At 44.9% G+C, this 16735-nt stretch overlaps 1 protein-coding gene and 1 long non-coding RNA gene across 2 annotated transcripts in view; both read left to right on the plus strand.

Moving 5' to 3' along the window:
- The first annotated feature begins 1389 nt into the window (after positions 1-1389).
- The window catches only part of LOC142434450 (uncharacterized), a 41073-nt gene continuing 25727 nt past the window's right edge, over positions 1390-16735 (plus strand). The window contains exons 1-2 of the long non-coding RNA XR_012781151.1: positions 1390-1457; positions 3529-3761. This is a non-coding gene — a long non-coding RNA (uncharacterized LOC142434450). The remainder of the gene's footprint in view (positions 1458-3528; positions 3762-16735) is intronic.
- LOC142434655 (uncharacterized) lies at positions 13166-15729 on the plus strand. Its single transcript, XM_075539340.1, has one exon. It carries the CDS (start codon positions 13166-13168, stop codon positions 14393-14395), a length of 1230 nt encoding a protein of 409 aa, XP_075395455.1. The 3' UTR covers positions 14396-15729.

Below are 16735 nucleotides of genomic sequence, written 5' to 3' on the forward strand. Positions count from 1 at the left end.
TGTTGTAATTGTCCTTTTTTGCTTGGCTTAGTTTACATAGCATAACTTCTTCCCGTTCTTCCCATGCGGCCAAGTGCTTCATGCTTTCATCACTGAAGCCATGATGTTTTCAATTGCCTCCTATGGCTTCAAAAACCAGACAATGAATAAGAAATAGTGAAGAGTAATTGATATTTTTAATTATGATATTGGCAAAGATGATTAAATACATGAATCCTGCTAGATGCCTTTTTAACCTAGAACATTTCCTGTCTTTTTTTGTAACTTTGTGTAGCTCCAGATTTGTAGTTATCCTCCGTATTTGCTTTAAACCTTAATAGATAGACCTAGTCTCCCTCTAGATGAGTCATCTCAATCTCCCTCGGGATGAGTCATCAGAACCTGGAGAGATCAAACTGAGTTAGCACAGTCTGTCCTGCTCATAGGTCATGACACCTGAGATGCAAAAGGTGACAGACTATAAACTATAAGGCAAACCAGAGGCGTCAACATTTCTCAAGATGGGGGAACTATTATTTGAGGAGTAAAGAAATCATTTCTCTAACACACGTGTTAATTTTTCTCAAATTTCCACTTCTGCAGACAGCAACTGCTCCCCAAGGGTGCCTGGTCTTGGCAAAAGGGACTCCATTTTAAATCCCGTGCCTTCAGCTTGGCTCTTAGAATTCACCTCTCATTGACCTTCCTCTCACTGACCTTCCCCTCCCCTGTTCCACCCCAAACACCATGCAGGCTCATCCAAAAGCCAGAATGTTTTATGAAGAGAAGCACACCCCTCTCTGCCCATCCTGGAAATATAGATAAAATTAACGAACTCCTGAATCTCGGTGTGCACTGATCCTCCCCAGCTTTGATCCTTCCCAGCTGTGCCTGCTACCAGGGGTATAAAAACACAGCCTAAATTCCTCAAGACGCAGTTTCAATAGCTCAATCCCGAGTTGCTGAATCCCCCCCGCAAGCCTCTCAAAAAAGCCTGCTTTCTAAACTTTGCCGATTGGATCTCTGGATCTGTTTCGCGCCCCAGAATTCCTTACAAAGGGGTCTCTGACTTCTCTAATTAGCATAAGAGCTCTTCCATGCATTGAAGAGATCCAGGCTTCTGCAGGGTCAGCAGCTGGAGTCGCAGCCCCACAGGGGAAGGTAGACGGGGCTCCTGCTCCTGTGCAGAATGAAGTTTCCGAAATCTCCCAGGGAGGGTTGCCTGCTCCTCAAGGTCGCGCGGAGTCAAGTCCAGTCGGCATCGCCTTGGGGGCAGGGAGTTGGGCTCCGTGTGAGTCTGAATTGGATCACGTGGTTGCATCTAAACCCAGGGGAACCGAGGAACAGCTCGGTTAGGAATGAAACGGGGCGTGTTCCCGGCCGGAAGTTCAAGCCGGGGGCACCGCGAGACCGGAAGCGGAAGTGCTCTTCCTTGCGAGGCCGCCGCGCTTGGTCGCGCTTCTCCGCGCGCGTCTGAGGTGAGTTTTCCCGGCGTCCCAGCGCCCCGTCCGGGGTCCCGCAGCCCCTGCCGCGGCCCGAGGGCGCCCTCCGCGTCCTCCCGGGTCCCCAGCGCCCCCTGCGCGCCCGTCCGCAGCCCGCCGGGCGGGGGTCGCCCGTCTCCGCGCGGTCTCGGCGTCTCTGCCGGCGCCCCGCGTGTGGAGACACGTGCAGCGTCCGGACCCCGGGCTGACGGCCTGCGCCCCGTCCCCGTGCGCGCCCCGCAGTCCCCACGCGGGGCCCTTGCTTTTCTTTCTCTTTTAACGTCGTGTTCGGTCCTCAGAGTGGCGCGCGCTCCGTCACGTGGCCTCCCCTCCCCCCTCGGCCCGTCACGCGGAGCCCCCTCAGGAAGGCCGCCTCCGCCGGTCGGAGGGGCAGCAGTTGGAGCAGGTCCGCACGGCGCCTGCTGTAACGCACGGAAGTGCAGTGTGAGGTAGGGATCGTGGGCGGCTTCCAGACAAGGAGTCAACTAGGAGCGTTAACTGACTGGACGCTTATCTCAGGTGTTCACGGCCTGGACTCAAAATCAGGTGTGACTTCCGTCGTCAAGGGCGTGGTCTCGGGTACAGTCCGCGACCTGAAGGTGGCACCGCTTTGTTTGCTGTGTCTCCTGGTGCTGGGGTGCTCTCTGTGGACTGGCTGCTCTTCTGGGGATCATCGTCCTCTAGGCCTGGTGGGCCAGAATGTGCTCCTCCCTCCTCCTCCCCCTTCACCAGCTCCCCGGTGCTCCTATCAGACATGTCCCTCTCCCGGAGCTGTAGATTCAGTGCCATCCTTCAAATAAATTCTTGTGGGGGAAGGGACAGGTGTCCACTTAGAAGTTGGGATTGGGACCAGCCCCTCAGACCTCTCCACTGGAAAAACTCAGCATTTCTAATGATTATTTTATAACGTCAAAAAGTCATGTAGGAAGTCCTGGGAGATGGATGAGGTTTAGATTGGGGAATTGGAAATGAAGAAAGTAGGATTTACACAGTCCACATGCTAGGCACCCCACAGGTAGTGCACCCCTTTAAACTGAGGCACAGAACAAGCAAGCCATTTATCCCTCTGCCCTTCAGTTAATCCTACTTGTGTTTATCGGCCAGGCTGGCACAATCAAGTATAGCAATCCACCCCTTGCCAGCCTGGCACCTATACACAATTCTTTACCCATACATACTTATATAATTTCCACATATTAATGAAATCACACTTATACTTATCATCAATCATCTATCATACATATAGATGAAAACGCAGTCAAATTATATTTGATATAACATACTTGAACAAAGGAAATATGCGCAATAATCACATACAAAGAAAATACATTGACAATTACAAGCCTTGCTTTTGCAATTGATCACGTGGTCGTAATTGATAGGTAGAACTACCTTCTACTGCTACCCATTCTGTGTTACCTTTGCCCTCAGCAAGCACCTCAGCTGGCTGTGATTTTTTGCCTGGTGGGGTGACCCAGACCATTCCTGAGGGGTCTGGGTCATTATAAGCCCTGTCAGGATTGGGTTGCTGCAACTTACCATTTACTTTAATCACAGGGCATGGTAACACTAAGAGTCAGCCTATGGGATCTCCTGGATTCCAGACATATTCTTCTTTACCTCCATTATGTAGTACCAGTCCAATTTCTCCTTGGTAATCAGGATCAATCACACCACTTAGTACGGTGACACCCTTCCTGACCTGTTGATCCAAAGGCATGAGAAGTCCAAAGTGCCCAGGGGGCATTCTCAGCTGCCAGTTCAGTGGAATCCATGCTGTGTTTCCAGGTGGGAGAGTTCCTTTCTTCGGGACCAGGACCTCCAGGCCTGAGGAACACAGGGTTGCTGGGACAGGAAGCAAAAATGCTGCAAGGGGATCACTAGGAGTAATAGTGAGTGGTGCCACTCCAGCTTCCACCCCTTGGTTCCTGGACCCATGAATTCTGGTTATTGTTCGGCCTTCAATGCACTTGTCCCCAGAGAGGAGCAGTGCTGGGAGAAACCAAACTCTTGTTGCTGCCTGGTGCTTACTCACCTCTGTCTCCTCCCTGTGCTGCTTCCATTTCAGCTCTCCCTCTGGTGCAGGAGACCCAGGCAGCTGGGGACCTGGGTGTTCATCTTGCACATCCACCAGTGTCAAGGCAGGACTTCAAGTGCTCTGACCTGTGTGTGGCCGGAACATTCCTCATCGGACTCCAGCCTGCCCTGTGCTCTTTATCCCGCTCCATTCCTCCTCCTGAAGGGCTTTGTTGACTGTCTAGACCACACACCCTTACACCTCAAAACTGCAGCCAAGATACGGTGAGTGCTGGGGTACCTGTGCCAATCTTTTGGGCTGTTTTGTGTATTTCTTTACTTTAAAAAATATTGTATTATTGGGAATTAATACCTATGTCGGTCCATAGTTCCATCATGTGAGCAGAATTGTACGTTTGCTCCGCAATCAGTTTCCAAAGATTCCTTTTCTACATGGGCTCCTTGACATCTCCACTTCATCTCGTCACCAACAATGTATCCCCTCCTCCCTCAAACCTTCCATTTCCTATCTAAGTTCATGCATTTCGAGCTTCATATACCAAAAAACGAAATAACATATAACACAACTTCACGAGGGTGACCCCAGTCACCAAACACCACCTCCTGTGTACAAACAAAGAGCAAACAAAAATACCAACCCCAAAAACAGAAAATGTTGGAAACCAGATTATTTCTAGCACGCATCCAAGGGGGGGAATCTCCTGCCAACGTTTTAACCGTTTAAGTCATGTGTGCTTTGATCTTCTATGCTCGACTCTGCAGTGTGCGCTGTTAAGTGCTACTAGTCTTTCCTTTATGTGGAAATGTGGTGTGTGGGCCCAAGTGTTTGTGGTGGATCTGTGTTTCTGAACGTTTCTTAGACACTGGCACAGGTTAAACTCATCATTTCTAACCTGGTTTTGTCCATAACTCAAGGTTTCCTCCTGTCTCTTTTGTGCACCTCAATTCTTGTACAGCTGTGTGATCAGTTTCCTCTTGTATTCAGAAAGATGACCTTGCTCTGCACCCTGATGAGAAAGAAGTCAGACTCTCTTCAGTACCAACCCGTTCCTGAGAATATCTTTCCTCTGACCACAAATCACCCGTCAGGTTCCTCTCCCCTTGCTCTCCCACATCTTGGTCTGTTCCAGTGACGCCCAGTGTTTGGCTCTTCCTGAAATACACAAGACGCCTTCCCACCTTGAGGTTTGTTCTCTGCCTGTTTCCTCTGTCTGGGAAATCACTCCTCAGAGATCCTCTGGATCAGCCCTTTGCAGCCTCAAGTCTCATCTCTGTTGCGTCTGTTTGGTGAAGTTCAGTCTGAGGATCCCTATGAGTGCTGCTGCGTTCACTCTCAGCCCGGCCACCGCTCTGCACCCCGCTGTGTTGCTGGTGTCTCCATTGTTCTTCTCCACCTTTCATGAGTGAGGGATTTAATGTATTGCTGATTCCTGTTTTGCTCATCTCCCTACCTGTAGAGTCGGGGAATCCTTTGAATTGTCAAGAATATATCACCATTACATAAGGACTGTCTTACACATTTTAGCTTCTCTGATAGTGTGTCATTCATTTTTGTTTTCCACTCATGATTTTCTTTCAAAGAGGTGTCTGAGATTAGTTGATTAGAGAATGAAATGGATCCTGCAGAGTTCCCATGACCCCTTACTTGTTCCTCTTTCCTCCTCCCCTTTCAGGTTTCAACGTGTCTTGCATAAGCCTGATAAATGTGGTATAATTGATCGTTTTTGATATGTGATTGTGTTAGTCTCGGTTGACTAGAGAAACAAATAGAGTGATACTCACTTATGTGTAAGAAAGGGCTTTATCGCAATAAGTAATAACATACCAAGAAAACATCGCAGCCCAGGCCAACTCAAGTCTGTAAGTCTTATACCAGTCCCAAGGCCTTCTTCAGAGTCACACAGCCACATGATGCAGAATGCAGGAGGTCAGAGGACAGTGGGTACGTGGCGGTAGTCCTCGCAGACGTTTGGAAGCTTCATGGTCAGCGAGCTGGAAGGCAAAGGCAGAGTGTGGAGCACGTTTTTAGGACCCTCCTTCTTGGAAGTTCACACCCACAAGAGACTCCATCAGACTGTGTGCAAATCTGGGTAGATTTGAGAAAGAAATTCATAGACACTCGTGTATAAGAGACAGTTTCATATAAAGGATATTATACATTAGAAAGCATCCCAACCCAGTGCAGATCAAGTCCGTTTGTCCGATACCAATCTCTAAAGTCCTCTTCAGATTCATGCAATGACACCAAGTGCAGGACCATCACAAGCCAATGGATGAGAAGTCCTGTGCATCCAGTGGCATTGTAAGCTTCTCAGTGTTGGCAGCGGCCTCCAGGTGGCCTCTCCAGCACCCAGGGCTGCATCAAGGTAAGTCCATGTGGCTCCTCATAAGGGATGTCTCACAGGAAGTGAGCCTTCTCTGTACAGAGTCTTCAAGTGAGTGAGCAGATAGTGACAGTGTCTTCCTTCCCCTTGCAGGAAATCCCAGTGTTCCCAGAATCTCAGGGAAAGTCCATGCCCACACAGGCTTCATTTTCTATCAACCGATTGACAGACTAGGCTCCACGCCTTCACTTTTAATCCTCTCAAGTTCAATGCCTTCACTTTTAATCCTCTCAAGTTCCAAATTGATGCCCGATTATGTACCAGATTATGACACCAAATTAACTACCAAAGTCTGTGATCTGATTCACAGGCTGAACCCTGCCCCTGACTTACTTTCTTTTTTAAAAAAAATCATTTGTTAGGGACTCACAACTCCTATCACCATACATACATCAACTGTGTAAAGCTCATTTGTACGTCCGTTGCCCTCATCATTCCCCAAACATTTGCTCTCCACCCAAGCCCCTGGCATCAGGTTGTCCCTGCACTTTCATAGATCTTCACGTTGACATGAAATTGTGTTAAGGACCACAGCTGTGGTCAGCATACAGCTATCATGTAAATCCAAGCAGCTTCTCCGTGTTGCACACTTCTTAGGATGTGACAAATGCCAAACCTCATGGATTCCTCATCGCATCATTGAGAATAGTTTCACAGCTCCCCCCAAATCGCTATGCCTATTCCACCCCTCACCCCAATACCATCCCTTCTTATCCAAATGCTGAAAACTACTTGTCTTCCGTCGTCTTGTTCCTTTTCCAAAAGCTGATCATTGGAACCTTGTGGCCTGGACCTTTTCCCCTGTGGCTTCCTTTTTCTTAGCATTGAATAAAGATTCTGTAATATGTTTACCTGGATTTGGATTGTTGGTTTCTCTTTGTTAAGAGTATTACTCCCGTGTGTGGATACACAGTTTCCTTAGTCATTAATCTTGTGAGGGGCTTCTTGGAGACCCCTCCATTTTTGGGGCTTCTCGAGTGAATCTGGCATTTGTTTACAGTTTTCTGTGTGTACATCTGTCTTCAGCTCAGTGTGGTAAATCACAAAGGGGGTGATCCCTGGGGCCCTGTTGGTGTTATGGTTACTCATTTGGCTGCTAATCCCAAAGTCAGCTTTAGAAACCACCAGCTGCTCTGAGGAAGATGTACAACCTCAGGACCCAGAGCGGCAATTCTACCCTGTCCTATAGTCGCATGGACTCGATGGCAGTGAGTTAGCTAAGAATGTGTTCAGGTCTTTAAGAGGCCGACAGCACAGGAAAACCATCTCGTGTCCCAGTAGCCGTGACTTGAAGTGTCCCGTGGGTGCTCCTCCTGAGGTTGTGATTGGTTTGGAGCTGAAGCTTTCTCAACTGCACGAGTAACGGGATCTCATTGTTGTAACTTGCAACTTCTTAATTAAATGTGATGCTGAATCGTTTCTCACGTCCCTGCCGGTCACCTTTGCGTTCACATCTCTCTGCTCGTTGTCAAGTTGAGGTTTGAGTCGGATCAGCGAGATTGGATAGTTTTTCGTATATTTGGGGTTAAAAAGCCTGAAAGCTTAAATAGCCTGTCCATTGTGTCCCAACTAAGAAAACCCCATGTTATTTGCTGCCATCAAGTCAGTCTGAATCATAGTGACCCTGTAGGATAGAGTAAAAGGGCCCCTTTGGGTCCCCGAGGTTGTACAACCTTTTGGGTGCTGAAAGCCTGATCTTTCTCCCGTGGAGTGGCTGGGCTTTCCAAATACTGACCTCAAATTTGGAGCCCAGCTCAACCCAGACCTCTACTAAGACACCTCCCGCATCCTGAAGAGGCTGACCTGTGCAGAGGGCTTTTTCTCGGCTGGAATCTTTACAGGAGTTCCAGCACCAGGCCATTATCCTCGGGCACAGTCCCATGGAGCCAAACTGACTGCAAAGCTTAGCATCAGCATGTGAAGTCTCAGCCGTTAGCCTCACCAGCCTCTTTCCATCTCCACTGCAGGTCTGCTGTCCTGGGTGCTTTAGACAGGTTTTGCTCTTAGTGTTTTTGTTCTCTTCACAGGCCCTATTGCAGAACAGGCGTTGTTGTTGTTCTAGAGCCGCTTTGTTGTAGACAATGTGCAGGAGACTTGTCTTTAATTTTAACAATTTCTAGCTGCTCGTTTCCTCATGGATTGTGCTTGTAGTGTTTTATTGACATAATAGCTCCCCTGGGGCTGCAGCAAAGATGGCCTTTTCTGCTCCTGTAAAGGTCTACAGCCTTGGAGACCCCCAGAGTCGGTTGTGTGTCACACGAGGTTGCCGTGCGTCAAAGTCCCTGTGATGGTCATGAGTTTGGAACTCCAGGTCACCTCAGTGTTCTCATCTGCTGTCTTGTGGGAGTTTCCTTGCTGTGCACTGACGTTTGGCTAGAGTTACTGTTTGCAAAAGCTGTAAAACCTCTGTATGCGTTTCCTTTTCTTTGTTTTGTTAGTTGATGTAAAGCTGTCTAAGCACCATGTATTGGAAAGACGATTTTTTCTGCCTGGGACATTCTTTGGTCCTTTCTGACAGACTAGATGACTTGGTTTTTGGTTCTTTCTTGCATGTTATTGAGATGCTCCGCTGTCTCATTCACTGCCGCTGCAGCTCTCAGGGGACACTGGTCAGCAACAGGCCTCAGACTTACTCCTTCAGTATCGTGTTCCTTGTCCTCCCTTGTCTCTTCCCATGCAAAGTTCTACAAAGCGTGTTGACTCGTTTGGTATTCGATTGGAACTGCATTGATTGTGTAGATCAGGTTAGAAAACGAGTGACATCTTAACTATTGGATTTTCTGTTATTTGGGGCTTTCAAGGTATTCATCAGGCCTCCCGTTTTCTTACGTTGATTTGATGATTTTTTAGATTAGAGCATTTCATTTTGTTACCCATGTAATTTGAGTTTCAAATTGCAATTTCTTTTTACCTACGCACAAGAGCGCAATTGAACTGTATATTAATGTTTTATCCAGTAACTGTGATTCGATGGATTGTTGATTTCATCACTGTTTTATTGGTTGTTGGGAGTGTTCTATGCGGACTATAATTTTTTCATGAAAGTCAGTTGACTTTCCTTTTTGGTGGTGGTTTTTTTTTTTTCATGACCCCGGACTTCTCGTAAGATGGGTCCAGTGGTGAGCTTGGACACCATGCCTTGTTTCCCATGTCAGCCAGAAAGATCCTGGTTTCTTGTTCATGGTCGTGACATCGGTGTAGGGTGCGGTCAGACGTTCCTTTTCATTAAGAAGCTATTTCTCTCAGCGCCCACTTTGCTAAAGATTTTTATTTTGAACGGGTGTTGTGTTTTGTTCAATAATCTCTCTGCCTGTGTTCATATGCTTTTTCCTTGTTTAACCTGTTGAAGTGATGAGTCATGGCAGGTGATATTGTCCTGGCTACTAGCCTTAGGCACTGAGAGTAAATCACACTTGCCCAGGGTGCATAGGTACTGTGTGATCACAGGAGGCTGTATTGGTCTGGCTTGCCTCGGGAAACAACCAGTGCTCACTCATGTATGCATACAGCAGAGCCTTATATCAAGAAATAATCTTATGTTGCGAAAGCATCCCAGCCCATGCCACCTGGAGTCCATAAGTCTGATGCTAGCCAGGGTTCATGCTTCCTTTACCAGAGGCAGTAGGTGTCAGTCAGCCTTCTGATCCATTGCTTTATCTTCCCATCTTGTTCCTCTCAGTCTGAGGAATCTGCAACTTCTGTTCCTTTTGGTATGCAAATAGTTGCCCTCAGATTTTATCCTTACAGGAGTGGTCTAATACAATAAATAGCCCTTTTTCCCCAATCATCTTATTGGGGCCTCATACAACTCTTATCACAATCCATCAATATATATGCTTTTGTGATTGACTGACTTAGAATAATGTTTTCCGGGTCTATCTGTGGTATGAAGTGTTCCACTTTTTCATCCTTTTTCAATCATATATAGTATTCCATTGCATATTTGTACAGATAGCTGCATCCATTCATCTGTTGATGACCATCTGGGCTGTTTCCAGCTTCTTGCTGCTGTAAACAGTGCTGTGATGAACATGGGAGTGCTGATGTGTTCTTGTTAGAGTAAATTCCCAGTATAGAGGTACAGCTGGTCCATGGCGGTTCTGTTCTAAGTGTTTAGAGATAGTACCATATTGCTCTTCTCAGTGGTTGTTCATGATATTTTGCTTTGAATTCTTTTGTGTTTTTTGCCTAGAGATTACTGGGTCATCATAGTTATTTTGTCAAACTTTCTTTTTAGCAACTGCCAAACTTTTCCACAGCTGATGTTTTTTTTTTTTTTTGCATTCCAGACAGCATTGCATGATGCTTACTACGTTTCAAATGTTTGTGTTAATGTTTCTATGAATCCTCAGTTTCCCTCAGCTATCAGCTTCACTGTTTATTCTTGTAAATATTGGGATATGTGATACCTTGCTTATGTTGAGTGTGTGGTCATTGTAGGACCCAGTGGACATTGAGGATGTGCTTGTGGTCTTCAGCCAGGAAGAGTGGGCTCTGCTTGATCCTTCTCAGAAGAAAATCTACCGAGATGTGATGTTGCAAAGTTTGCACTATCTAGCGTCAGTGGGTAAGAATGATGAACTTTTTGCCCCACCTCAGTAAATAAAATGTTTTATTGGTTCCAATTGTTCCAGTATACTTGGGCTGCGGAATGGAAATGCATTTAAAAATTAAAAGGCCATCACCCTTGCTGATGGAGCTCATATTATCTTGGTTTCCTCACGAGTCTAAAGTTTTTTGTATTAAGTATGCGTTCATTTCTCCCGCTGGCAATGAAAAGTGATACTATAGACTTTGTACTCTTATCTCTTTGTTAAGAATTAAGGTTGCAGATGGACATTGGGCCTCGACTCAAGTACTCCCTCAACACACGAACACTTTGTTGTAACAACACGGCATTCTATGATGCTCACCTTCCCCACACGTTCACTGAAGACAAAATGGGTGCTTAAGCAAATGTGGTGAAGAAAGCTGATGGAGCCCGGCTATCCAGAGATATGTGGGGTCTTCAAGGCTTGAAGATAAATAAGCGCCGTCTAGCTGAGATGCCGCTAAGCTCACATGGAAGAAGCACACCATCCTGTGAGATCATGAGGTGTTGTGATGGAGTCAGGTATCAGACATCTAAGACCCAGAACAAATCATACCCAATGTGAATGGTGAGGGCCCTGGAGTGGAGACCCAATTCCTATCATTAAACAATTGAACATCCTCTCACAGATGGGTCACAGAGAAGAGATGAGCCAGTCAGGGTGCAGTATAGCACCAATGAAACACATAACTTTCCTCTAGTTCTTTGTAGCTTACTTCCCCCCACTATCACGACCTCAATTCTTCCTTACAAATCGTATTAGACCAAAGCATACACAGTGCTACAGTGAGCTTACAACACAGGGAATCGAGTGTAGACAAACCTCTCAGGGCCAACAAGGAGAGTAGAGATACCAGGAGGATTAGGTGAGGGTAGGGGGAGAAACTAGGAATTCATCACAAGGATTGATCGAGAACCCACACCCAGCGGGACAAATAACAGTAAAGTGGGTTAGGAGTGATGGAGGATGATGTAAGATAAGGAAATAATAATGTATAACTTATCAAGGGCTTGTGAGGGAGAGAGCAGAAATGAGCTGATTTCCGTGGCTTGTGGAAAGAATGCCTTGAAAATGATGGCAGCAAATGTGCTTGACACTGGATGAATGTATGGATTGTGATAAGAGAAGTAAGGGCCCCCAATAAACGTATTTTTTTCCCAAAAAATGGACAACTCTGGTACTTTAACCCTTCTTGAAGGATGCAGTATTGGTGTCTGCATTTGCAGCCCTTGTGTATCCTTCTGGTACCCCATGGGGGACAGGATCACCGTTTTATCTGAAACACAGTTGTAGCATTTACTGTATCTACTACAAATTTGTTTGAATATTTTGCTGCAAGTAAATACACAGCTGCCCATCTTGGGAGACGAAAGAGCAAAGTATTTGTTATGGAGAAATGTCCATTGTTGTGGACTGCAATCCTGTAGAACATACATTGGTGACAAGTCCAATCCCAGCTATAGCTGCTCATTTTCCTGGAGTAGAGAGGACCATGGAGATCAGCTGTATCCCGGGAGACTGCAGAGGGAGCACCAAGAAAGGAGGGAATCTTTGGATGACGGCATTGCAGGGTGGGAAGTGGTCATGCGTCCAGCACTTTACAGATCAGCATGTGTTGTTAGGACAAAGCCCCACCAGTGGCTGAGCACACTGCATTGATGAGCAGACCTCTCCTCTCTGCGTCCTGATACCCCGTCTCCCCTTCAAGAGTTGCGTGTATATGGTAGACATTGCCGTCCTATGGAATTGCAGCTCTTTATGTCCCCATCACTCTCAATCTTTGTGGAAATATTTCCTCATAAATTATTTTTAGCCTTCCTGATGTAGTGAAAAATGTAAAAATGTGGCTATTTCCATCTTTGTCTGAGTTTGCGGTTGTTGTCAGGTTTTTTTTGTTGTTGCATACTTCTTGTTTTTTTCCTGTTTATTGAGAATCTCAACCTGTATTACTGGATCAGGTTCTGGAAGACATAAAGATGGAGAAAAGTTATCCAGTGAACATATTCTGTCAACATTCAGAAACATTAGTGCCTGGTCCCCATTGTTAGCGGAAATATTGGAGGCACATGGCAGTAAAGATCAGCAGAGATACCAGGGGAAGCATTTGAGGTATCTTTCACGCAAGGTTAGACAGTGCATAGGGGAACAATCATCCGGTGTCAAGAAAAACAATTTCTGATTAGGCTTTGAAAAGTTCACAGAAAAATTAGAAGCTATGGAATATTTCAATGAACTTTTGGAAGTCCCCTTGTGTACCTTGGCTTCAAATCAGCTTCTACTGAGTCAACAATTACTAATGCTTACCAGCCTAAATGAGGATCGTGTCCATGTTCTATTTCAACCAGATACTGACCCAAGCAGGAAAGATTCAGTGCTGTCCTGTCCAAAGGTGGTGACAGATATTTCCACTTGGAATGTGTCCAGCCCTATCATTCCTGGTAGTAATACAATATCTGCTAAGATATCCTAGGGATTGAGAATCCTGAAATAAAAGATCACACATGAAGTATTTATGGAGTTTTTACAGTAAAACCTTTTCATAAGTTTAACATAATGAGTATTTGAAACACATTACCCTCAATCTCAATTCAGTGATTGAAGTGGTAACATTTCTGGCAGATAATTTAACCCACTAAACATGATATGAGTTGGCATCAATACCATACACAGACACAGTGTCTGGTCTTCGGAAATGGCTGACTTGTGCATTTCTAACTGTATGCTACCTGTTTTTAACAGGATCCATAATGTAAAGAGCGATGCTGAAGTGAATGGAGTCTTTCCTTGTGTGAAACCCTTTGGTCAGCTTCCATTTCTTAATGTGCCACAAAGAAACGCCCTCCAACTCAATCATTTTGAATGTTCTACTTGTGGAAAAGTGTTCGTGGATCAGGCATCTTATAGCCAGCACATCCTGTGTCACACTGAATGTACCACCAGTCTGTGTAAGGAATGTCAAGAATCCTGCAGGTGCCTTTGTCACTTAAGCACTCCTGTGAGTGCTCCTAAAGGAAAGAACTCTCTTACATGTCAGGATCGGGAGAAGGATGCCCCTTGTCTCTCTGCCCATGAAACTCCTGTGACGGAACTCACTGGTGTGGAACGGCATGGTTGTAAAGAACGTGGAAAAGTCTTTAGGGTTCCCGCAGCCCTCACCAGACACTCAAGAACTCATAGTGCAGAGAAAACTCTTGAATGTAAGCACTGTGGGAAAGCTTTCAGATATTCCTCAGCCCTCAGTGCACATTTAAAATCCCACAGTGCAGAAAGGCTTTATCAGTGTCAAGAATGTGGGAAAGGTTTCGAACGTACTTCCACCCTCAGTGAACATTTAAAAACTCACAGTGAAGAAAGTCCTTATGAATGTGGAGAATGTGGTGCAGCTTTCAAAAGTTCTTCAACCCACAGTGAACATTTAAAAACTCACAGTGAAGAAAGGCCTTATGAATGTAAAGACTGTAGGAAAGGCTTCAAAAGTTCCTCAGCCCTCAGTAAACATTTGAAAACCCCCAGTGAAGAAAGGCCTTATGAATGTAGAGAATGTGGGAAAGCTTTTCGTGCATCATCACATATTGCTTCTCATAGAACGACACACAGTGGAGAGAAACCGTATAAATGTAAGCAGTGCGGGAAAGGGTTTAGTCAATCCTCAACTCTGAATGTGCATAAAAGAATTCACAGCGGAGAGAAACCTTATGAATGTAAAGAATGTGGGAAAGCCTTTCGTATTTCATCACACCTTGTTTTTCATCAAAAAACTCACAGCGGAGAGAAACCTTATCAATGTAAGCAGTGCGGGAAAGGGTTTAGTCTATATTCAACACTCATTAACCATAAAAGAACTCACAGTGCAGAGAAACCTTTTGAATGTAAACAATGTGGGAAACTTTTCACTATTCCTCATCTCTCTGTCGCCACTTAAGTTCTCACGGTGATGAGAAGCCTTATGAATGTAAGGAATGTGGGAAAACTTTTAAAGACTCTTCAGCTATTATTTCACATAGGAAAACTCACAGAGCAGATCGACCCTATCAGTGTCAGGAATGTGGAAAAACCTTTAAAGGTTCTCCACACCTCAATTCACATAGAAGAACTCACAGTGAAGAGAAACCTTTTGAATGTAACCAGTGTGGGAAGCACTTTCGTTTTTCTTCAGTCCTAACTATTCATCAATGAATTCACAGTGGGCAGAAACCTTTTAAATGTAGAGAATGTGGGAAAGCTTTTACTTGTTCCGCATCTCTGACTACACACATGCAAACTCACAGTGGAGTCCGGCCTTATCAGTGTGAGGAATGTGGGAGAGCCTTCACACAATCCTCAACTCTCAGGACACACAGAAAAACTCATAGTGGAGGAAGACTTTATGAATGTAAAGAGTGTGGGAAAACCTCTTACCACACATTTGCGGATTCACAGTGGGGAGAAGCCTTACAAATGCAAGGAATGTGGGAAGGCCTTTGTTTCTCAACCTGTGCTCAAATCACACATAAGAACCCACAGTGGAGAGAAACCATATAAATGCAGTGTTTGTGGGAAGGCCTTTAGACAGGCCACACACCTAACTACACATAAGAGAACTCAAAGTGGGGAAAGGCCTTATGAGTGTAAAGAATGTGGGAACGCTTTTCGGGATTCCACTGCTTTCATTATGCACAAAAGAACTCATTGGAGAAAAGCCTTTTGAGTGTAAACAATGTGGCAAAGGCTTTGCTCAGTCTTCAGCTCTCACTGTCCATCTAAGAACCCATAGTGGGGAGAAGCCTTATGAATGTCAACCGTGTGGGAAAGTGTTCATTTCTTCCTCAATGCTAAAGTGTCATCTGAGAATGCACAGTGGCGAAATGCCTTACAAATGTGATGACTGCGGCAAAGTCTCAGGCAGTCCTCTAACCTCAGAAAACACAGGAAAATTCACAGGAAGGAGAAGCCCTAAGTAATGTGGGAGAATTGTGTCAGAACTTAACAGTAGAGCGGTGTTAGGACTATAAGGCCTGATATACATCACGTTTAGGAATTTACTGTGTAGATTTTAAAAATACAATGTTTTCGTTCTAAAATTTAAAAGTGTAACTCACCAACTGTTTTATTAAAGAACAATGTTTCCTAGTAAGCAATATTGATGCCAAGAAAATTTAATACAAATCTATTCAAAGAAAAAACATGATCTTGTGTATTTAGGGGGTTAGTTATAAGCTAGCTATTTCTTAGTTTCTGTAGCTATTACAAAGAATGTGTAAGTTGCCTTCACCAAACGAGGACTCTCATTCTATATTAATTTCCTTCCTTTTGTTTTTACTATAATTAAATTTCACTATAATTATCGATATTCTCCTTGTGTTTCTTTCAAGAGGGTTTGTTTCTAATGTCTTTCCATGTTACTATTTTCCCCTTATCAATAGTGTATTTATCGTGACATTTTGAGATTTGCAGATGTTTGGTTTTCTTCATAGCTCATCTTACCGATTTTAGTGTCCGCTGATAATTATTCACCACATAATTAGTGAGATATTCCAAATGGAATTTTCAAATTACCAATGGAACTTTCTCTTCAGTTGTTTTTACTGATGTGTACTAATTGGCGTTCAGGTACTTATGAGAACCTTGCAAGCAGTCCCCATATTATGAACAGATCCTTCTCAGTCTATCAGTAAGTCAGATTCTCCCTGATGTGGGAATGAACTGAATACAGTTTGATTCTAGTGACTGTTTTGTGCATAAGAAAGATTACTGAAACGCATGCAGAGTTATTGAATCGTGTCTCATGAAAATAAATGCGCCCCTGGTCACTTGCTGGGCTGCAATCGGAATGGTCGGTGGGTGGTTACCACCAGGTGCTCTGCTGGAAAAAGACTGGCCTTTCTACTCCCATAAAATGTTCAGTCTCAGAAACCCACCGGCTCACATTGTTTCTTTGGCAGCAGGATGGTTTTTGGAATTAGACATTGGGGTGCTAGTGGAAAAGTGAGCATTTTATACCCACCAGGCACTTCAGGAATAAAGGTGATGCAGTTGTCATGAGTGCATTTACAATCCTGTGGGCATTCCTACTGTGCCTGTAGAGTGAACAGTTCAGTGGTTTTGATTTTAAAGTAAGTTAATACATTTCTGAAAGTCATATAATTGTTTCTTTGAAACCAACGTGTATGTCACAAGATCATCCAAATTTGTCTCCATTTTTTTCTTTTTTTGTAGCCACCCAGAACAGTGTTTAGAACTGATTGGTGATGAGTCTGGGCTGGGGGTAGAGGTATGGGTGGTG

This window comes from Tenrec ecaudatus, chromosome X (assembly GCF_050624435.1).
Source record: "Tenrec ecaudatus isolate mTenEca1 chromosome X, mTenEca1.hap1, whole genome shotgun sequence".
Lineage (NCBI taxonomy): Eukaryota > Metazoa > Chordata > Mammalia > Afrosoricida > Tenrecidae > Tenrec > Tenrec ecaudatus.

Excerpts from the sequence above, each read along its gene's own strand:
- LOC142434655 (XM_075539340.1), top strand. The coding sequence starts at position 13,166 with ATGGCTGACTTGTGCATTTCTAACTGTATGCTACCTGTTTTTAACAGG.